Source organism: Oncorhynchus clarkii, chromosome 32 (genome assembly GCF_045791955.1).
Source record: "Oncorhynchus clarkii lewisi isolate Uvic-CL-2024 chromosome 32, UVic_Ocla_1.0, whole genome shotgun sequence".
NCBI lineage: Eukaryota > Metazoa > Chordata > Actinopteri > Salmoniformes > Salmonidae > Oncorhynchus > Oncorhynchus clarkii.
In genome coordinates, this window is record NC_092178.1 from 6,259,569 (window position 1) to 6,283,402 (window position 23,834).

General features: G+C 42.6%; 1 protein-coding gene across 3 annotated transcripts; it reads left to right on the forward strand.

Moving 5' to 3' along the window:
- The first annotated feature begins 552 nt into the window (after positions 1 to 552).
- On the forward strand, positions 553 to 23,206 carry LOC139392267 (KH domain-containing, RNA-binding, signal transduction-associated protein 1-like). Of its 3 annotated transcripts, none has more exons than XM_071140127.1 (9): positions 553 to 893; positions 3,534 to 3,658; positions 7,285 to 7,401; positions 7,830 to 7,976; positions 15,542 to 15,693; positions 15,834 to 16,074; positions 20,832 to 20,899; positions 21,465 to 21,523; positions 21,822 to 23,206. In XM_071140127.1, exons 1-9 carry the CDS (start codon positions 797 to 799, stop codon positions 21,926 to 21,928), a joined length of 1,113 nt encoding a protein of 370 aa, XP_070996228.1. In that variant the 5' UTR covers positions 553 to 796; the 3' UTR covers positions 21,929 to 23,206. The 3 variants fall into 3 exon arrangements, with proteins under 3 accessions (XP_070996228.1, XP_070996230.1, XP_070996229.1); XM_071140128.1 differs by having other exon boundaries at positions 581 to 893; positions 15,840 to 16,074; XM_071140129.1 differs by lacking the exon at positions 20,832 to 20,899 and having other exon boundaries at positions 21,822 to 23,053.
- Positions 23,207 to 23,834: the final 628 nt, after the last annotated feature.

Consider the following 23,834-nt stretch of genomic DNA (forward strand, 5'->3'; position numbering starts at 1 on the left):
TCGCTGTACATTTAAAAAGTGCTAAACAAATAGTTATATTGACTATGTCTGTCCGAGCTCGCTCATTAATGTCTTAATCAAAATTACGGATTGCCTCTTATCCACTTGTCGTCCCCTTATGCCATAGTTTGTACATTTCAATTGTCATTAGAAACAACATTTCTTTAAGCAAGTCAGCCATATCAGCTATGTTTTTTTAAAGACACTAAATGAGGCTGAAGGAACTGTTTCGCTGCCAGACAAGCCTCAGCTGATAGACAGGAGTAGCAGTGGTAAGATGTTGGGGCTTCAGTTGGGACAGCTTTATGTAGGCCATTTGTGGGCACCGTTTGTCACCGTTATGGTGCAACTAATGTAATGTAATGTATTGTTTAGTGTTGTGTTGTGTAGTGTAGTGGATTTGCTGGCATGCACAACACTTTTTTTTTTGCCCCACCAAGATTTATATGCCAAAATCGCCACTGGGTGGCGCCAAAGCAGCGGGCAGTAAACCTATCTCACTGAGCTCACTTCCGTTAATTCTTTATTCGACAGTCGCATGCATCCGTCTCCATTTTCAACAGGCAAAGCGCCGCGACAGGAGCACCCAGCCGCCCTCGTCAGCAGCCGTGCGGTAACAGCGAGAGCAATACATGCGAAGCAGCGAAATTAATCTGCACGAATAAGTGGATGTTTACGCACTGATTACATCATTTTACTGGACTGTTTATTCTACTGTTGTTGTTTATGTTTTCTATCCACCCGAAGTTTGTTTTTAATTGCACAATTCGCATTTCTAACTGATTTCCAACTCAAAATGGAGAATCAAGAAGGCAAATACCTCCCGGAGCTCCTCGCGGAGAAAGACAGTCTGGACGTGTCATTTACGCACGCGATGAAACTTTTATCCGCAGGTAAAAACAAATGTCATTAGCAACATTTTGCCGCGTCCTTCATTCAAAAGGATGTATATTTTATGGATAGCGTTAAGTTTTTTTGTTGTTGTTGCTTTGTGCGTTTTGAAAAGGACGCACCCTGGCTGGATTGTGTGCACCAAACGGGACGGGTATAGCGGTTCTGTAAAACCCTGCAAACAACACATCCTTTCATAGCCTTTCTACGACCCGTCGCCACACCGCAGTTCGGCTACAGTGTGACACGTGATCTAGACACGGTTTTAGCAAGCGTTGGAAACAAATGGTTGAATGGGAACCATTTCTAGTCGAGTTTACGAACTTCCCCTTTCTGAAATACCGAACTCACTTGAAAATGCGCAAGAAGTAGCCTAACCGAAATCCTACTTTCAAAGCTGCAGCTCCCTCTATACATGGACCGAATGGGCTTTCTATAGCCAATGTCCGCAACCCCGAGAGGAGTATGATAGGATGCTCTCGGGTCTTTTTTGTTGTTGTCTGGCAGATACAGTACAGCCCTTTATTGTGTGTGTGTGTGTGTGTGTGTGTGTGTGGTATAGTAGGTCACAGCAAATCACTATCACCAAAACTGAAAAGAATGTTTGCTGTTCTCTGGTTAGTAGGCCTAAAATATAGTTTATTTTGGATAGAAAGAATGATATTCAGAGCTGGATGCGGGTCACTTTGAAATGTGTATAATCACATGTCAACGCTTACCAGTTGTGGTTGTTTATTTTGTATAGCCTACTATTGAAGCGAAAGTTGTGAGCGTGGAAAAGACAACTAGGCTACGTTGTTGTAACCGCTTCAATTCGATACATTATAACACGTGTGTCGATATGTTGACACGTTGTAACTGCGTGTGTAACAATATTTGTATCGCCACAGTGTAAGAATGTATGGTAGCGTTTGTCTGCAAAAACACGTGTCCTGTTCCTATTCGGTCAGTGATAGACGCTATGTGTTTATGGGCCGGATTCCCGGACACCGTTTATGTCTAGTCCTGGACCAAAAAATGACCTTCAATGGAGAGTCCTCATTGAAATTACAGTAGGTTTTAGTCCAGGCCTGCGCTTAATTTGTGTTTTGGAAACCCGCCCCTTCTGTTAAGTCAGATGATCAAAATATTACAGGTAAGACGTTGAAAGGTTTTTGTCTGGAGAAGCACAGCAGTGAGTTAGTTGTTAAACGTATCCGGAAGGTGTATAGCCTCGACTTCCAGCTGGATCTGACACACTTTTTCCATGATGAAATATGTTTTCTCCATAGGTCCTTTCCACCCATGTGTTTCTCATTACAACACGGACCTTCTGGAATTAAAATCTAGCGCTGTACTCTAGCCTACCATTTGATGGGGGTGCGGATCTAGTTTGATAGATAATTGTGTAGCCGGATGGCCTAAATTGTGAGAGGAGAAATAAAGCGTTAGTCAGTTTTTCCTAAATTGTGTGCGTGTGTAGTTGGGACGCGTGTGCAACACTATCAATACCAGTCAGTGTCTTTTGTGATCACACATGAAGGCATGCTTCTTCATTGCCGCTAGATAAATGGAGATACTGTATCGCAGTGAATCACAATGCAACCTGGAAATGCCAGGTTAAATCAGCCCGATGCCGTGTTTGATGTTACTGACCTCGATAAAGATAATCTGTCACGAGCTCATCCTAAAGACCCAGACTGGGACCCGGCTGTGACTTTGTCCTGTCACCTTTTTAAAAATGTAAATGTCAACCAAATGCTGTCTGAACGCAATGGCTATATACATGTGACAGGTGTAAAACAGGTTGCATAAGGTAGCTACTGTTTATCTCACCGTGGATGTGTCCCTTGTGGTACCTTTGTCCAGACCTGCTAATCATTCAGATTGTAGTGCTAGATATGACTAGCGTGCTACAGAGCCTGTACGTGACTGTAGTAGTGTTGTGACTGGCTGGTTAAATAAGAACAGAACAATAGATGCATAGTGGCACATGGTTCAATGTGTGTGCAGCACAGCAGCCACCCAGACACTGCTGCTAGCAGACCTCTGGCTCCCAGCTGGTAGCGTAGTTGACACGTTTGCATGTGGCATGCTGAGACACTGTCGTCGCAGGGAGTGAGGCGGTGGTCCGAAATGAATGCCGTTGTACCGTACTATAGACTTTAAGGCTCTTCCATGGCTCTATGACTTCTAACAAGTCAATGGTCTGGCAATTAAAGGTGCAATATGCAGAAATAGCTCTGCCATTTCCTGGTTGGAAAACTTGGACTAGTTTAGATAAACTGAAATTATTTGACTCCCCCCCCCCCCCCCCCCCCCCAAAAAAGATAGTGTAGTGTGTAGAGAATCATTGTACCATCTTAACCGCTGTGAAATATATTTTCAATAACCCAAAATTCTTACATTTTCAGCTGTTTGAAGCTGATGTACAAAATCGAAAGTAAAAGTAAGAATAGAGAGCATAGAAATATCTCACATAGATCGTATCTACAGATCTATCACTCACATTTCTATGTGAATTTGGTCACCCCCCCCACCCCAATTTTTTTTTTTAACCTATTGCGTTTTTAATGTTTTCACAGTGATTACATTAAATGGGATCTAAATTGTTATAACATAGTAAGATTTCGTGTGAGAATGAATTTAATTATCCCTTGTAGAAATCGAGAGAATCCAGAAAGGCGAACCCAAGAAGGAAGGAGGAGACTCCTATCTGGACCTTTTCACCGTCAAGAATATCAAACTGAAGGAACGCGTGCTCATACCCGTCAAACAGTATCCGAGGGTAAGCCTTCCACCTCTCCTTTCCCCTTCATTCAGCAGCAGGGCTTGAATTGCATGGGTGACTGTGGGGTGGGGGGGGGGGGGGGGGGGGTCGAACGAGATTACAGAGTAGGAGTGTCTAAACGTTGGCCAATTTACTATTGTTTGCCCCCCCCCCCCCCCACCCCCCCCTCCCCAAGGTGCCGATACGATATGTATAGAATTCCTCATGATTCTATATGTATTGTGATTCGATACTGTGATTTTACTGCAGTTCGATGTTCCAAACATATTGCTCATCATATGTCTGCTGCAGAGGGACACGAGAGAGCCATGAGAAAAACCAGCTTTGATCAGTCACGGAAATAAAAGTACTGAAAACGAATTGTCTCCCTGTTTAAATGATGGAGAACAAGCTATGAATGAAAAATACTGGAGTTTTAGTGCAGATGTAGCCAACTAGCGCAAAAAAAAATAATATTGCAATATTGTCACAACTATACGATATATATCGTCAAACATTATTTCAAAATATGTACCTGTATTGACGCCTCCCATCACTAGTAGGCATATGACACATATAAGTGTTAAGTGGTTCGCCGAACTAGGCTTCCTTCCGTGATGAGTCATTTTTTTTTTCTTCCTGAGACTGCAGGCTTGTGTAGGCTTCAAAAGCTCTAGGCTTTAGCTGGGTGGACCGATACATTGATCTGTCACTTGTCAAATCAAATCAAATTGGTCAAATACACGTGTTTAGCAGATGTTATTGTAGGTGTAGTGAAATGCTTGTGTTGTGTAGCTCCAACAGTGAGGTAATATCTAACAAGTAATGTCTAACAATTTTACAACAATACACACACACACACACACACACAACTCCAAAGTAAAGTAATGGAAATAAGACATTTGGACGAGCAATGCCAGAGCAGCATAGACTAAGATACAGTAGAACAGACTAAGATACAGTAGAACAGACTAAGATACAGTAGAACAGACTAAGATACAGTAGAACAGACTAAGATACAGTAGAACAGACTAAGATACAGTAGAACAGACTAAGATACAGTAGAACAGACTAAGATACAGTAGAATAGACTAAGATACAGTAGAATAGACTAAGATACAGTAGAACAGACACAGTAGAACAGACACAGTAGAATAGACTAAGATACGGTAGAACATACTAAGATACAGTAGAATAGACTAAGATACAGTAGAATAGACTAAGATACAGTAGAACAGACTAAGATACAGTAGAACAGACTAAGATACAGTAGAACAGACTAAGATACAGTAGAACAGACTAAGATACAGTAGCACAGACTAAGATACAGTAGAATAGACTAAGATACAGTAGAACAGACACAGTAGAACAGACACAGTAGAATAGACTAAGATACAGTAGAACAGACTAAGATACAGTAGAACAGACTAAGATACAGTAGAACAGACTAAGATACAGTAGAACAGACTAAGATACAGTAGAATAGACTAAGATACAGTAGAACAGACACAGTAGAACAGACACAGTAGAATAGACTAAGATACAGTAGAACAGACTAAGATACAGTAGAACAGACTAAGATACAGTAGAACAGACTAAGATACAGTAGAACAGACTAAGATACAGTAGAACAGACACAGTAGAACAGACACAGTAGAACAGACACAGTAGAATAGACTAAGATACAGTAGAACAGACTAAGATACAGTAGAACAGACTAAGATACAGTAGAACAGACTAAGATACAGTAGAACTAAGATAGTTTCTTTACACAGGGTTCCTTAAATCAGAGCTTTGATGTCTAGAGTAGTTCTGGTTGTATTTGAGTAAGGTTCACTAATCGGTTAGAGATTCTGTTCACCCAGGGTCCCAGTTCTGAGTCATCAGCTGATTAGAAGGAGAGAGAATGATAATAAGAAGTGTTTTAAAAAAAAATTATTAATCCATTTCCTGGCCCCTCGCTATTTTAAGTAGCACTAAAGCTCTATTTATATGGTGATTACATGGTAGGCAGAACTTTGCACGATGTGTGACCACGGGCTGCCTGACCACGGGCTGCCTGACCACAGGGTGTGGTTGTACAGCCGTTCTACCAGTCTGCGGCTTGCACAATTGTTCCATTACAGTTGCTTCATGTTTCAAATGCTTTTGTTGCCCAGTTCCTTACACGATTGAAGGTCTGACACATTTGTATTGGGAAAGGCAATATGACCCATAGTGATGTGTGGGTTGACTTAAAACCCGCTGTTCCTGTGGTTATATCCGCAGGGCAGGCGTGTTTAGGGTCATGACATGTTGCGTGGATGAAGGGTGGGTGGAATAAAGAAAAAACCGATACCTTAAAAAAATCCATAAATGCATATTTATTGTGCAATTTTATATATTTTGGCTAAATCAAGGTTTTTCCCCTCCATTATTTGAGGCTATCTGGCATTAAGCCTAATCTTTAGGTCCTAACTGTACGCATGCGAAATAGCCTACAGGCTAATCGCCAAATCGTTTTGGGAACAGGCTGAAAAAAAATATCTTTGCTCTGCAAAAGAAGAAGAAATGACAGAGAAATGTATCGACGTCAACTAGATTGAATGAAGGCTTCAATCCCTTTATGACATTCTGTTGAGCAAGAGTTTATTTCGTTTTCTATAGGGCAGCATGTAACGACAGAAGAGAAGCTGCATCTATCTAATTATAGGCAAGTTGACTATCAAATAGCCTCCCAAAAATGTTGGGAATTCATAGCAGAAACATCTAATTTAGGCCCCCCAAAAATGGTGCACCCCCTGTAAAAAAATATGGTGCACCCCCTGTAAAAAAATTGTGCACCCCCCCCTGTCAAAAAATTGTGCACCCTCCCTGTCAAAAAATTGTGCACCCTCCCTGTCAAAAAATGGTGCACCCCCCCTGTCAAAAAATGGTGCACCCCCCCCTGTCAAAAAATGGTGCACCCCCCCTGTCAAAAAATTGTGCACCCTCCCTGTCAAAAAATTGTGCACCCTCCCTGTCAAAAAATTGTGCACCCCCCCTGTCAAAAAATTGTGCACCCCCCCTGTCAAAAAATTGTGCACCCTCCCTGTCAAAAAATGGTGCACCCCCCCTGTCAAAAAATTGTGCACCCTCCCTGTCAAAAAATTGTGCACCCTCCCTGTCAAAAAATGGTGCACCCTCCCTGTCAAAAAATGGTGCACCCTCCCTGTCAAAAAATTGTGCACCCCCCCCTGTCAAAAAATTGTGCACCCTCCCCTGTCAAAAAATAATTCTGCCGTCTCTGACTGTAGCCTACAGAGCATGTTCTATATTAGCAGGTCGGGGTCGGGTGTGGCCTCTGACTTCCACTTAATCACATGTATAGTCGGGCAGCTACGTGTGGGTTATTAGCAGCTACGTGTGGGTTATTAGCAGCTACGTGTGGGTTATTAGCAGCTACGTGTGGGTTATTAGCAGTTATGTGTGGGTCCGGGTGACCCATGCACCACTAATGACCCACACTGAAACACTATGGTTTATGCAACAGAACACAACAGAACACAACAGAACACAACAGAACACAACAGAACACACAGCCATATGCTTCCCTGCACGCTGGTACACAAGGAACCTCGCAGATATTCTGTGGTCTAAACCTGTCTTGTTTGTCCTGTTTCCAGTTCAACTTTGTGGGGAAGATTCTTGGCCCTCAGGGCAACACAATCAAACGCCTTCAGGAAGAGACTGGGGCCAAGATCTCTGTACTGGGCAAAGGTTCCATGAGGGACAAGGCGAAGGTGAGTGAGCTGATGCACACCTGTTACACTCACCTGGAACGTTACACAGCACCTGGCGCGTTACACAGCACCTGGCGCGTTACACAGCACCTGGCACGTTACACAGCACCTGGCACGTTACACAGCACCTGGCACGTTACCCAGCACCTGGCACGTTACACACAGCACCTGGCACGTTACACACAGCACCTGGCACGTTACACACAGCACCTGGCACGTTACACACAGCACCTGGCACGTTACACACAGCACCTGGCACGTTACAGACTCACCTGGCACGTTACAGACACACCTGGCACGTTACAGACACACCTGGCACGTTACACTCACCTGGCACGTTACACTCACCTGGCACGTTACACACCCAGACCGAGGTGGCTGGTCTTCCTCAATTAACTCTCTAACTGTCCTGTGTTGTTGTGTTTCAGGAGGAGGGTCTGAGGAAAGGTGGCGAGGCCAAGTACGCACACCTGTCTATGGAGCTGCATGTCTTCATCGAGGTGTTTGCCCCCGTGCCCGAGGCTTACCTACGTATGGCACACGCCATGGAGGAAGTCAAGAAGTTCCTGTTTCCTGTGAGTGGAAGTAGACTTTTATTAAGTGTGGTGGTTCCGTAAGTTCCAGTGCTTTGTTTCGTAACTTTTATTTTCCCTGTCTGCCCCTAAAAGAAATAATAATAATAATAATAATAATAATAATAATAAAGTTGCAAGTTGAATCCAACTATGGTTCCTCAGAGCAGTGCTGTACGGGAACCATTTTAGTATCTCTGAAAAAAACCACAAAATGGGAAGGTTCTATGAAGAACCAAACAAAACCTGAAACGTTTCGGCCCTCTAGGACCAGAGTTGCTGTATGGTTTTACGCCTTATTTACATATTTCCCAGGGTCCCTTTTTCAAGTGAATTTTCTAGTTACTGTTACCACCATGGCTGTGTTTGCTAGTGACAGAGACATGATTGTTGTATTCATTTTTTAGTCTTGTGGCCTTCACCAAGTGGCCTCCTAAGTGAATGTTGTCATTGAAATTACAATACATATTTCACAAGGCCTTTTTAAGGGCCTAGTTTTACCCTAATACAGTATCCTGAAACTCCTAGTTTACTCCCTTTTTAAGGGCCTAGTTTTACCCTAATACAGTATCCTGAAACTCCTAGTTTACTCCCTTTTTAAGGGCCTAGTTTTACCCTAATACAGTATCCTGAAACTCCTAGTTTACTCCCTTTTTTAAGGGCCTAGTTTACAGGCTGCATCAAACTGCAAATCACATTATACTGGCTTGCGAAGTGAGTGTGGGGATATCCAACATTTGGATTTGTTATTCACCTGCAACATGCAATCAGAATGACTGCCAGGGTAGGATTTAAAATATCACACTACATAAACCATTTAATCTGGAACTAGCATTTCAGCAACGGGTGCAATAAGTCCAAGTAACAGATTGGAATAGTTTAGAAAAATGCTTTAATTTATGTTTAGGGGCTCCCAAGTGGCGCAGCGGTCTAAAACACTGCATCTCAGTGCTAGAGGCGTCACTACAGATCCTTGGTTCGATTCCAGGCGTTAATTGGGAGACCCATAGGGCGGCACACAATTGGCCCAGCGTCATCCGGGTTAGGGTTTGGCCGGGGTAGGCTGCCATTGTAAAATAAGAATTTGTTCTTACTTGCCTAGTTAAATAAAGATTAAATAAATAATATTTGTGAAGCATAACATTGATTAATCAATCAATCAATGTACCTGCAGAAACAGATATTGAAACAAACACTTCTAAAAAAATCAACCTGCAATAGAGCATGCTGGGAAATATGATGTGTGGTTAAACTCTGGTTATTAACACCAACACTGGGGTTCTTTTTACACCACCTGATTTAACTCTTGAATCAACACTAGAAACGTTACACTGAAAAATCAACACTAGCTAAGACTGCCCAATTTGCTGTGTGCTATGAAAGGGACACAGCTGCAGGCTTCCATACATTTTCAAGAACCTTGTAGAATTCTGAAGAACCATTTGATGCCATGTCAAGAACCCCACACTTCACTCAAAGGTTATTGTATCTGGCAAGAGCTCTCCAGGGAACCTGAAGAGCTGAGGAAGAACCATTTAAGAAACAGTGTACCATGTCAAGGTCATGATCAGTTGCAAAAAAACCTGTAGTATTTTTCTTAGGCAAGTGCAGGCTACATTTCAAGACATAAAGAAAATAGCATATTTTTTTCATTATTTGGATGAAATGGTTCTGGTTCCCTTAACAGTTATCAAATGCTATTGATTGGTCTGTTTGAACAGTTTGACACGATACACAAAGCAAGCACCACGTCATCCGACGATGCGTCTGCTCACCTGGAATAACCAACCTTGATAGGGCAGCGAGTCTGAGCCTCTAAACAATCAGCTTAAAAAGAATTGGGTCACTTTCACCGTGCCAGCAGGGTGCCCCCATATGGCTCTAAATATCCGTAAGCCTCCTGTGTTAGAAGAGGAGGGCAGTGCTGCCCAGAGACACTCCTCTAACTGCAGAGTTACACTGGGGCATCTGGAAAATAGTTGTCTTTTTAACTGCTTCTCTGGATCCGTAGCTATGCCAGCATGAGCGGATTTCTTGAAAATAGAGTGGAATTTTACACTGTGCAGTGCGAACGTCTCGCGAAGCTGTGTTGCTTACTCCCAGGTTTCATTGAAATGAACAGGTTACACATACAGGTTGTGAAGGCGTTTGTTCGGCATAGGCCAAGAACATAGCACTGATACTACAAAAAAAAGGTACCTCCTAATATTTAGAAAAATTCTTAGAAACGTTTTGCATATAGAGGTTGCTGTTATCCCAGATCTGTTTCTGTGGAGACCTTGAGTAACAGCATTCTGAGAAAATGTCCCCCAGCTCAATTCTGGTGGCCCATTCCTGTAGCATTGGGGACTGCCATGTTGCCTCTAATACTTTTGGAAGGATTCAAAGCTGGAGAATTATGGTTGGAATTCTGGAATCTGATGAACTCGTTTTAATATTGTTAACCTACAGATGTAGGATATTAATTTGATCAACCTGTAGTTGCAGGAAATGTCCTGTACAGAAGGAAATGCGAACTTGTAGTGTATTCGAGGCTTCTAAAGTTTGTAATTTCCACTTGAACATTTCTGACTTAATTTGCCCTAACTAAAAATGTATCAACCCCTACAAAAAGGTCCACGATAATTCCCATTTCCTCTGGCCGCAGGAATATTTTCCTGCTGTGAGAAACTGGTCAAATGAATATCCTATATCTGTAGCTATGCAGTATTTTGTTGTGACTTTACTTTCATTAATTTGATGAGGGTTATTTATCGAATCAACTGTGTATAATTGTTACCCGATTTTAAATTAATCATGTAATTATTAACCCATTAGGAATTTGGGGCACCACGAGAGCGGTTGTTTAAAGAGTGACCATCTCCCGAATTAAACTCAAAAGGTCCTTACCTATCATATCCATAAAACAGTCAAAGTATTAAAAGTAAGAAATGTATTTATGCCGTTTATCTCGGAACCAGCCCTCCTTCGGAAGAGTGTTTGTTTTTTGCCTTTCAGGGTTCCCCTCCTTTTCCCCGTCTTTGTTCTGCTGTTAACTCTGGACGATGCTCCTAGGGTAATGGTTAGCCAGCCGGGTCGACGGATCCCGTCGGTGATGCGAGTTGGAGAATACGGTGATTTGAGAATAGTAGTAGGATCGGACTTAGGACAGCCGTACTGGTGATTGTCTGGGAAATGAGCTTCTCTCCTACACCTCATGTTGATATTTAGTGTTCAGGATTCAGGCCACTTTACACGCACAGCTGCAACCTGGCAATGTTCTCGTCTAGTATGTTAATTCTTAGCTAGTCCTTTTATGCACTCTGGTCGAAAAGGACGGTTCCATCAGGCAGAAACACTCTCTGACCTCACTCGGGGCCTGGCTACTTACTATGCAAAGGTATATGATAGCAAATGATCTCTTATGACTCCTTCAATTACATTCCTATCTTAACAATAATACATTCATCATCTGGCATATTATATGCACATAGCATTGGATGGAAACATGACAGATAAAGGGGATATTCTTTCCAAGTTACAGTATTTTGTTTATACCATTTTTAATGACAAAATCACAAAATAAAAACCAACATGACATTAGTTTTCTACTGCTCCCCACTCACCATTCCCCACATTCTTATGTTAGAAATAGTGTTCCAGTATTCACTTTTGAACGTGTTAGAGTTTTGTCAGGAAAAGCCTGCTAACAAAGACATTCCTTTTGTTCATACTGGATGGGGGAGAAAGAGTCCCCTTCTGCTGTAATTTACAACAGGGTGTGAACTGTCAACCCCTCCAGCAGCTCCCTCCTCCTCCCCCCTCTGTGGGTGAGAGAGGGTCTGGTTACTGTCATCCATTGCCAAGCTGATCTAACCCATTCTGATCCTCACAAGACAGTCATGACAATTTGTTACACTGTTGTGGTGTTATTCCTATATGCTGCAGAAGTTGTTTGGTTATTGATATTCTAGCTATGCAGAAATTGCATATCTTAATTTCTCTGTAAAGAAGATGCACAAATCATATACAACACCAGTCAAACGTTTTAACACCTGCTCATTCCAGGGTTTTTCTTTATTTTTTTACTAGTTTCTACATAGTTTTGATGTTTTCACTATTATTCAACAATGAAATAACACCTATAGAATCATGGAGTAACCAGAAGTGTTAAACAAATCAAAATATATTTGAGATTCTTCAAATTAGCCACCCTTTGCCTTGATGACAGCTTTGCACACTCTTGGCATTTTCTCAACCAGCTTCATGAGGTAGTTACCTGGAATGTATTTCAATTAACAGGTGTGCCTTGCTAATTTCATTTGTGGAATTTATTTCCTTAATGCGTTTGAGCCAATCAGTTGTGTTGTGACAAGGTAGGGGTGGTATACAGAAGATAGCCCTACTTGGTAAAAGACCAAGTCCAATTTATGGCAAGAACAGCTCAAATAAGCAAAGAGAAACAACAGCCCATAATTACTTTAAGACATTAAGGTTTTTATTTATATTTTATTTAACTAAGCAAGTCAGTTAACACATTCTTATTTACAATGATGGCCTACCAAAAGGAAAAAGGCCTCCTGCGGGGACGGGGGATTAAAAATACAACATCAAATTAAAACAGAGGACAAAACACACATCACGACACAAAGAGAGACCTAAGACAACAACATAGCATGGCAGTAACACATGACAGCACAACATATGGTACACACATTATTGGGCATAGACAACAGCTCAAAGGGCAAGAAGGTAGAGACAACAATACATCACACGAAGCAGCCACAACTGTCAGTAAGAGTGTCCATGATTGAGTCTGAGTGAAGAGATGGAGATAAAGCGGTCCAGTTTGAGTTTTTTTTTGCACCTCGTTCCAGACGCTAGCTGCAGCGAACTGAAAAGAGGAGCAACCCAGGGATGTGTGTGCTTAGGGGACCTTTAACAGAATGTGACAGGCAGAATTGGTGTTGTATGTTGCGGATGAGGGCTGCAGTAGGTATCTCAGATTGGGGGGAGTGAGGCCTAAGAGGGTTTTATAAATAAGCATAAATAAGTGGGTCTTGCGACAGGTTTACAATAATGACCAGTTTACATAGTAGTATAGAGTGCAGTGATGTGTCCTATAAGGAGCATTGGTGGCAAGTCTGATGGCCGAATGGTAAAGACCATCTAGCAGCTCTAAAGCACCCTTACCTGCAGATCTATAAATGATGTCTCCATAATCTACCATGTGTAGGATGGTCATCTGAATCAGGGTTTGTTTGGCAGCTAGGGTGAAAGAGGAGATATTACGGTAGAGAAAACCAAGTCTAGATTTAACCTTACCTTCAGCTTTGATATGTGCTGAGAGAAGGACAGTGTACCATCTAGCTATACTCCCAAGTACTTGTATGAGGTGACTACTTCAACCTCAAAACCGTCAGGTAGTAATCACACCTGTGGGGAGAGGGGCATTCTTCTTACCAAACCACATTACCTTTGTTTTGTAGGTGTTCAGAAAAAGGTTAAGGGCAGAGAAATCTTGTTGGATACTAAGAAAGCTTTGTTGTAAAACTTTTAACGTCAGTTAACGATTAGAAGGTCAGTCAATCCAGGAAAATTTCAAGAACTTTTAAAGTTTCTTCAAGTGCAGTCGCAAAAAAACATCAAGAGCTATGATGAAACTGGCTCTCATGAGGACCGCCACAGGAAAGGAAGACACAGAGGTACCTCTGCTGCAGAGGATAAGTTCATTAGAGTTACCAGCCTCAGAAATTGCAGCCCAAATAAATGCTTCACGCAGTTCAAGTAACAGACACATCTCAACATCAACTGTTCAGAGGAGACTGCTTGAATCATGGTTGAATTGCTGCAAAGAAACCACTACTAAAGGACACCAATAATAAGAAGAGACTTACTTGGACCAAGAAACATGAGCAATGGACTTCTGGAAATCTGTCCTTTGGTCTGATGAGTCCAAATTTGAGATTTTTGGTTCCAACCGCCATGTCTTTGTAAGATGCAGATTAGGTGAAATGATGATCTCTGCATGTGTGGTTCCCCCCATGATGCATGGAGGAGGAGGCGTGATGGTGTCGGGCTGCATTGCCGGTGACACTGTCAGTGATTTTATTTATAATTCAAGGCACACTTAATCAGCATGGCTACCAAAGCATTCTGCAGCGATACGCCATCCCATCTCGTTTGCGCTTAGTGGGACTATCATTTGTTTTTCAACAGGACAATGACCCAACACCCCTCCAGGCTGTGTAAGGGCTATTTGACCAAGAAGGAGTGATGGAGTGCTGCATCAGATGATCTTGCCTCAACAATCACCTGACCTCAACCCAATTGAGATGGTTTGGGATGAGTTGGACTGCAGAGTGTAAGGAAAAGCAGCCGACAAGTGCTCAGCATATGTGGGAACTCCTTCAAGACTGTTGGAAAACTTTCCAGGTCATGGTGGTTGAGAGAATGCCAAGAGTGTGCAAAGCTGTCATCAAGGCAAAGGATGGCTACTTTGAAGAATCTCTAATATATTGTTATTTAACACGCTAAATAAATAATTCCATAGTTTTAATGTCTTCATTATTATTCTACAATGTGTAAAATAAAGGAAAGACCCTTAAACGAGTAGGTGTGTCCAAAACTTTTGACTGGTACTGTTGGTTAGCCTTGTTTGTTTGGTGTAACAGTGTGATTTCCCAGACAGACTTGTTTAGATTGGACTGGAGTGCTCCGTATTACTCCCATTAATTATCCCTCTGAAAATTATTCTAGGTTAGCGAGCTTCATGTGTCTAATTTGAAGTGGTTTAATTTTTTTCTAAGCTGGGGAAGGCACTGTCTCTCTCCCTGGCCCCCTCCAAAAACCCTCTGTTTAGTCTTAATAATTAGTTAGAAATGATCCAATGTATTAACTGTCTAAATTGTTAAACAAACCAAGGCAATGCCGTGTTGCCCTTGGCCATGGATTAATACTATAATCAGACAAATGGTGGTGTTCTGTGTGTTGTCACTCTAGAGATGAGTGGAGAGCATGGCTCTCTAAAGGGCTCCCTCTTCCTTACATAATGCATGCAGTACGTTTGAGCCTGGGCCCATAGTAGTGGGAACAGTATGAAGATGGCGGTGTTTTGAGACACCACATCGGGACCGTGGTTCTACCCCCCCCCCCCCCCCCCTCAAAATGACTCTCTGGAGAAAGACTATGTGTTTTGATGCTTGGTGTGTGAAAGGTTCCCTACTGCAGGGGTATGTATAATTTATTTATCTGTTTTTAAACCTCTCCAATAAACAGAGGAATATGTGGAAGATTTACCACTAGAGTCCATTTTTACTAGTTATTTTACCTTGCCTATGTAGGGACTGGGGTGCTGTGTTGACACACACACACACACACACTGTTTTAAAAGGCTTTATGAGACATGCTGTTTATTGCCTGCTGCCTCGCTCTTTTAGTCATTAGAGGAATGGTTTGTATTGAGCGGCTTTAGTAATTACCTTTCCTCTCTTCCCTATCCTCCTTCCGTCTTTACTACCAACCCTCCTCCTGTCTGTCCTCTTCCTCTCTCTCTCTCTCGCTCCCTTCTGCTTTCTCTGTCTGTGCAGGACATGATGGACGACATCTGTCAGGAACAGTTCATGGAGATGGGTTATCTGAACGGGGGCCAGGAGCACGGGCCAGGGGCCCCACGAGGTAGAGGCGGACCACCGGGTCCCAGGGGCCGAGGAGGGCCACCAGGTCAAACAGGGGCATCCAGGTAACCTGACTGACTGACTGACTGACTGACTGACTGACTCAGGATGACATTTATCAAGGTGGCTGGTGGGAATTTATTGTCTGGTCTATCTATGTCTGGTCCCCTTCTTTCCTTCATTTTCTCTTCCTCCATCTCTCCAGGGGTAGAGGTATGCTCCCACGTGGAGGTGTCACAAGGGGAGGTGCGCCCCGCGGAGGGCCAGCGAGAGTTGGGGTAGTGAGGGGGTCACCGGCAGGAAGAGGGGGACCTCCAGCTGCCCCCGCCCGAGGGGCAGCAACGTCCCGAGCCAGACCCCCTGCCCCTGGGGGACCACCGAGGATGCCCCCTCCACCCCCCCACCAGCACCAACACGGCCCAGGACCGGAACAATATGAGGAATATGTAAGTTAAAATATCAATTCATTTTAAAATTACTGTTCAGTCCTTTATCATTCCATACATGAAACATGTATTTTTCAATGACGTTTGAGTCGTAAGATCTCTTACATGTTTTATTAGCTAGTAGATTATTTTTTCTCCCACCAATCATGTTGTAGTTATTAAGATGCATTGTAACAATGACCATACTAGGATTCAGAGAACACCTTCATTGTGGAAAGCTTTGAAGCCGATAATGAATAGGTACGAAGGTAATCTGGTTAGTTAACCCTCATTTATCCAGGTTAGTTGAACTTTATTTCACCAGCGGAGATCAGATCTAGGTCAAGACAGTTTTATCAGTACTAGTAGTGGGAGTCGATTAGTAATGTGTTATTGTAGAGAGCAAATCGAGTGAAGCAACAGCCTTGCTTTTTATAAGACATCGGTACAGTGGCATTTTAAAGAACTACCCTGTTTTATATTTGGATTCACGTTTATTTTATCTACCTCTGGTTTGGTAATGACAGCTCAGTACCTCTGGGTTAAGGTTTGGTAATGACAGCTCAGTACCTCTGGGTTAAGGTTTGGTAATGACAGTACCTCTGGGTTAAGGTTTGGTAATGACAGCTCAGTTCCTCTGGGTTAAGGTTTGGTAATGACAGCTCAGTTCCTCTGGGTTAAGGTTTGGTAATGACAGCTCAGTTCCTCTGGATTAAGGTTTGGTAATGACAGCTCAGTACCTCTGGGTTAAGGTTTGGTAATGACAGCTCAGTACCTCTGGGTTAAGGTTTGGTAATGGCAGCTCAGTTCCTCCGGGTTAAGGTTTGGTAATGGCCGCTCAGTTCCTCCGGGTTAAGGTTTGGTAATGGCCGCTCAGTACCTCCGGGTTAAGGTTTGGTAATGGCAGCTCAGTTCCTCTGGGTTAAGGTTTGGTAATGGCAGCTCAGTACCTCTGGGTTAAGGTTTGGTAATGGCAGCTCAGTTCCTCTGGGTTAAGGTTTGGTAATGACAGCTCAGTACCTCCGGGTTAAGGTTTGGTAATGACAGCTCAGTTCCTCTGGGTTAAGGTTTGGTAATGACAGTTCCTCTGGGTTAAGGTTTGGTAATGGCAGCTCAGTTCCTCTGGGTTAAGGTTTGGTAATGACAGCTCAGTACCTCCGGGTTAAGGTTTGGTAATGACAGCTCAGTACCTCCGGGTTAAGGTTTGGTAATGACAGCTCAGTACCTCTGGGTTAAGGTTTGGTAATGACAGCTCAGTACCTCCGGGTTAAGGTTTGGTAATGACAGCTCAGTACCTCTGGGTTAAGGTTTGGTAATCGCCGCTCAGTACCTCCGGGTTAAGGTTTGGTAATGGCCGCTCAGTACCTCCGGGTTAAGGTTTGGTAATGACAGCTCAGTTCCTCTGGGTTAAGGTTTGGTAATGGCAGCTCAGTTCCTCTGGGTTAAGGTTTCGTAATGGCAGCTCAGTTCCTCTGGGTTAAGGTTTGGTAATGACAGCTCAGTACCTCTGGGTACGCTCAAGGTACACAACATTGCAGCAAAACCAGCTCTAACAGAGCCCCTTAGTGGAAGTTCTTCTTTGCCAATTTATTTACAGTCTAGTTCTCATCTACAGGTGAATGGAAATCAAATCACATTTTATTCGTCACATTCACATGTTTAGCAGATGTAATTGCGTGTGTAGTAAAATGCTTCTGTTTCTAGCTCCAACAGTACATTAATACCTAACAATTCACAATAATACACACAACCTAAAAATAAATATTGGAATTAAGGAATTTAAGGATGAGCAATGTCGTAGTGGCATATATGTAAACATTATTAAGGTGACAAGTGTTCAATTATTAAAGTGGCCAATGATTTCTAGTCTGTATATGGAGCAGCAGCCTCTAAGGTGCAGGGTTGAGTAACTGGGTGGTAGCCAGGTAGTGATGGCTATTTAACTGTCTGATGGCTCGAGATAGAAACTGTTTTTCAGTCTCTCGTTCCCTGCTTTGATGCACCTGTACTGACCTCGCCTTCTGGATGATAATGCGGTGAACAGACAGTGGCTCAGGTGGTTGTTGTCCGTGATGGTCTTCTATTTTTTTTTCTTAAGGTTTTAGGTGCCAAGCCAAATTTCTTCATCCTCCTGAGGTTGAAGAGGCGCTGTTGCGCCTTCTTCACCACACTGTCTGTGGGTGGACCATTTCAGTTTGTCAGTGATGTGTATGCCGAGGAACTTGAAGCTTTCTGCCTTCTCCACTACGGTCCAGTCGACGTGGATAGGGGCCGAAGTCCACGATCATCTCCTTTGTTTTGTTGACGTTGAGTGAGAGGTTGTTTTCCTGACACCACACTCCCAGAGCCCTCACCTCCTCTCTGTAGGCTGTCTTGTCATTGTTGGCACTCAAGCCTACTACTGTAGTGTCATCTGCTAACATGATGATTGAATTGGAGGTATGCGTGGCCAGTCATGGGTGAACAGGGAGTACAGGAGGAGGCTGAGCATGCACCCTTGGGGGGCCCCTGTGTTGAGGATCAGCGAATTGGAGGTGTTGTTTCCTACCTTCACTACCTGGGGGTAGTGTTAGGAAGTACAGGACTCAGTTGCACAGGGCGGGGTTCAGACCCAGGGCCCTGAGCTCGATGATGAGCTTGGAGGGAACTATGGTGTTGAATGCTGAACTATGGTCAATGAACAGCATTCTTACATAGATATTCCTCTTATCCAGATGGGATAGCGCAGTGTGATGGCGATTGCATCGTCTGTGGATCTATTGGGGCGGTAAGCAAATTGAAGTGGGTTGAGGGTTTCAGGTAAGGTGGAGGTGATATGATCCTTAACTAGCCTCTTAAAGCACTTCAATGTTAATGTTTAGTTAATTTACCTTTGCTTTCATGGGTACAAGAACAATAGTGGCCATCTTGAAAGCATGTGGGGACAGCATACTGGTCTTAGGAGAGATTGAATATGTCCTTAAACACTCCAGCCAGCTGGTCTGCGCATGCTCTGAGGACGTGGCTAGGGATACCGTCTGGGCCGGCAGCCTTGCAAGTGTTAACACCCTGAAATGTCTTACTCACGTTGGCCACGGAGAATGAGAGCCCATAGTCCTTGGTAGCGGGCCGCGTCTGTGGCACCGTGTTATCCTCAAAGCGAGAGAAGAAGGTGTTTAGCTCGTCCGGAAGCAAGAAGTCGGTGTCTGCGACGTGGCTGGTTTTCCCTTTGTAATCCGTGATTGTCTGTAAACCCTTCCACATACGTTTCGTGTTTGAGCCGTTGAATTGCAAGTCCACTTTATCTCTATGCTGATGTTTTGCCTGTTGGATTGCCTTACGGAGGGAATAACTACACTGTTTGTATTCGGCCATATTCCCAGTCACCTTTCTATGGTTAAATGCGGTGGTTCGAGCTTTCAGTTTTGCGCAAATTCTGCCATCAATTCACAGTTTCTGGTTAGGGTAGGTTTTAATAGTCACAGTTGGTATAATCTCCTATACAATTACTGATTAAACTCCATCACCATATCCATGTATTTGTCTATGTTATTTTCAGAGGCTAGACCGGAACATATCCCAGTCCGCTTGCTCAAAACAATCTTGAAGCGTGGATTCCGATTGGTCAGAACAGCGTTGAATAGTCCTTAGCACCGGTACTTGCTATTTTGAGTTTCTGCCTACAGGAAGCTAGGAGCAAAATTAAGTTGTGATCAGATTTGCTGAAGAGAGGGTGGGGAGGTCCTTTTTGCATCCCCGAAGTTGGAGTAGCAGTGGTCAAGTGTTTTAGCAGCGCGAGTACTACAGTCAATGTGTTGATAGAACTTTGGCAGTGTTTTCCTCAAATTTGCTTTGTTAAAATCCCCAGCTACTATAAATACGGCCTCAGGATATGTGGTTTCTAGTTTGCATAAAGTCCAGTGAAGTTCTTTGAGGGTCGTCATGGTATCAGCTTGAGGGGGGATATACATGGCTGTGACTATAACCGAAGAGAATTCTCTTGGGAGGTAATACGGTCTGCATTTGACTGTGAGGTATTCTAGGTCGGGTGAACAAAATGACTTGAGTTTCTGTATGTTATCACAATCACACCATGAGTGGTTAATCATGAAACATACATCCCCGCCTTTGTTCTTCCCGGAGAGTTCTTTATTTCTGTCTGCGAGATATACTGAGAACCTAGCTGGCTGTATGGACAAAGACAGTATATCCAGAGAGAGCCATGTTTCTGTTTGACAATCCCTGATGTCGCTCTAGAAGGAGATCCTCGCCCTGAGCTCGTCTACTTTATTATCCAGAGACTGAACATTAGCGAGTAATATACTCGGAAGCGGTGGGTGGTGTGCGCGCCTCCTGAGTCGGACTAGAAGTCCACATCGAATACCTCCACCGGCTGTGTTTTGGATCAGCCTCTGGAATCAGTTCAATTGTCCTGGGGGGTATGAACAAATTCGGGAAAGTCGTATTCCCGGCCGTAAATGCTGGTGAGTTACTGCTGCTCCGATATCCAAAAGTTATTTCAGACTGTATGTAATAACACCCCAAAAAATATTGGGCTAATAATGTAAGAAATAACAAACAAAAAAAGATATATACTGCAAAGTTGCTTAGGAGCTAGAAGCAGAGCTGCCCCATCTGTCCGGCCATCTTGCATCATCATCAGGTCACAGGTCAAGGATCAAATAAAGGCCTTATGTTTATTTTTACTCTCTCTCTCTGCTACTCTTTCTGACCCCCCTCCCACTCTTTCTGTGTCTTTCTCTCTCCATCTCTCTGTTTCGCTCTCCCCTTCTCACTAGGCTTATGATGAGGGCTACACAGAGCCAGCGTACGAGTCATACGACAATTACTACAGTCAACCACAGGCGTGAGTCACCCATCTCTCTCTATTGGCAACAAACAACACACACACACTAGCGCATACACACTCGCGCATGGTCTTGCTCTCTCACCTCCTTGCTCTTCACGGTTGCACTTACCCTACTTACAAACTGGATTATTGAGTTATGGGGACTGAAATAGGCTATATTTTTGAATTCATAGGATTAACTGTCCTACCCCTTTGGTTGGATTATTTTGAGTCTACGTGTTAATCGGAGGAAGATATGGGCTGCTGTTTCAGCTAACTGTGACTAGGTTATCGCTTGGCTAACATCTGTTATTAAAGCTATTCTATTTACATATTAAGTGATTTTATGAATGAAATGTAACTCAAAGATGACAGCTGGTTTGCTTGGTTTGCTGGCTAGCTTGTGTTTCTGGCTAGCTGTACAAGCTAGTTAGCGGCATATCTGGTTAGCTTGATAAGCTAGTTAGCGACCTACCTTGTTAGCTTGATGAGCTAGTTAGCAACCTACCTGGTTAGCTTGTTTAGCCTGCTAGCTTGGTGTGCTGCTATTGGAAATGTTCTTTCTCCTCTGTTCTTCTCTTAGAGAGCCAGAGTACTACGACTACGGACATGGAGAGGTACAGGAGACATATGAACCCTACGGTAAGACATCACTACTCCACTCTCAAGCCGAACCTCTCACCCTTTATGGAGAGGGAAATCTGTTTTCTCGCTTGATTATATGCTCTCAGCATGTGCCAACATTTGGTTTGGTTCTGTAGTCGGTAAATTTCATGCATAATGCCGACAACAACACGTGTTCAATACATCCTTGTTGAAGTGCGCTTGGGAAACGGAAGGAAATCGTGTTTTAGTTGGAGATGTCTACGTGACAGTCAAGCTCGTTTTGTAATGACATTTCTGTTTTTGTCTCTCTGTTCTGTCTGGTTCACCCTTCTAGCCCAGGATGACTGGAACGGAGCCCAGAGAGCGGCACCGGCGGGGAAGGCCCCACCTTCCAGAGCGGCTAAGGGCCCTTACCGAGAACACCCCTATAGACAATACTGAACTCACCATGACAGCGCCTAGCGAGTTGCCCTGACAACCAACCAACCTGTCTACCACGGCAGCTCTCGCGCTAAGCAACCCTCGACAAAAGTAATTGTCCGTTTTTGTTTTTTTTTGGTATTTTCTACTACGATGGACTTTTACAAACAGGAAATGAGGATCTTGACTGATTGAAGCTGGTTTGATATTTCATTCAGAGCAACCCTAAAGCATTTTTTTTTTTTAGATGGGTTAGAGAATATAACTGTATTTTAGTTTGGTTTGAAGTTTTAGTTAATCTGTTTTTATCTCTGACCCTATCTCTCCCTTGGCTTTTTTTTTTGCATTGTTGACCATAAACTTTTTTTTTTTTTACATTTTGGATTTAAACTCATTTCGAGTGGAGTTGGAGACTGCTTATCCACTTGTTAGCATCTTAAGAAAACCATTTTTAATTATTTTGTTTAAAAAAAATACTTTGTTTAAGGGACAGTTGCAGATTCCCATTTAGGCTACATTTCAAAATTCTGTTTTAATATAGCGGAGTAAAAGAAAAATTCAACGCTGTTTCAGTTATGTAATATAGACCAAACCAAAACAAAACGTCAAAATCAAGTCAGAGGAAACAGTAAAAACTAACAAATGCTAATGGAATTTCTAGCAGCGATCTATTCATTCTTGATTTATAATTCCCATTTGTTTTAAATAGTCTCTTAATTAAAAGTTGTCAATTTAGATTTAGGCAGCAGGGATTATATATAAATGATATTTTGTCATTGTACATTTAGAGTTTTGAAATATAGGCCTATATAACCACTGTTGAGATGGACTGTCCTCACATACTTCATTTGTTTATTAAAGTTGTTCAACATTTTTAAGTACATTTTTATTATGGCTCTGTGTTGTTCTACTTCTTAGAAGTAGAATATGGCCTTAGATGATAAAGAGAAAACAACACGTGTTACTACAGGATCTTATTGGTTGAATCTGAGTCTATAAACTGCATGTAAAAAAAATGACGCAATGAAGGATTGGGACAAAAATCTCCACATGGGTTTTCTCTTTACACAGAGAAGGGATCCTGCAGTTCATTAATCTGGTGTCTTTGTACATACTTAAAAAATAAAAAACTCCAAACTGTACGTATCCACTATTCTGCCACTGGTATATGTACCCTCTCCATTAAAAATGCATTATGCTCTATGTGTAAGGCTTGTCTAAATAGGTACTACTACATCTGCCCAGAAGATGTTTTGTAGCAGTTTGTCAATAAAGATTTAGTTTGTTTTTTCTATGAAACTTCCGTAACTTGGTTTATTTCTTGAATCTTTTTAAATAACCTTTAACAGCCTGGTAGTTAGAGGTGTTGTTATTTGTATTTCTCTACAAAAAAAAAAGTTTTTTTTTTTTTAATTTAAATGATTTGTATTGTAATCTGAAGCCCCTTAACGTATACTAAATGATGTCTTGATTGATTTGATTTAAAAAGCAACAACTTATTCTTTCTCTCTCTTTCTATACTTTTTTTTTAAAAAGGAGCCAGAGGTAAGAGCTCTAAAATAACCTGGATAGCTTCCTAATGTGTTTTTTTTAGCTCTAAAGCATTGAATGCCTTGGGTATGTATAACTAATTTTTCAATCCATCTTACCTGTGGTCGTAGACGGTAATGAGAAATGCATTGCTAGACTCTCTTGTTAGTAAATTAACTGGACTCCGACCATTTTAAGTCTTTTAGGTTTCAGGGTTTGACCTCGATGTTCATGTCATGTGTAGTGGCCGACGCGGTGGCTTCTTTAGGAAAGAGAGTAATGGCAATGGAGAGGATGATTTAAACCGTAACCCTTCCACTATAAAGGTAACCGTAACCCTAAAATGTGTCATTTTTCATAGTGTGTTTACACAGTGAATTAAGCTGCTGGTAAATGC

Coding starts and splice junctions, on each gene's coding strand:
- LOC139392267 (XM_071140127.1), top strand. CDS start 797: ATGGAGAATCAAGAAGGCAAATACCTCCCGGAGCTCCTCGCGGAGAAA. Junction 894..3,533: donor GATGAAACTTTTATCCGCAG/GTAAAAACAAAT, acceptor TATCCCTTGTAG/AAATCGAGAGAATCCAGAAA. Junction 7,977..15,541: donor TCAAGAAGTTCCTGTTTCCT/GTGAGTGGAAGT, acceptor CTGTCTGTGCAG/GACATGATGGACGACATCTG.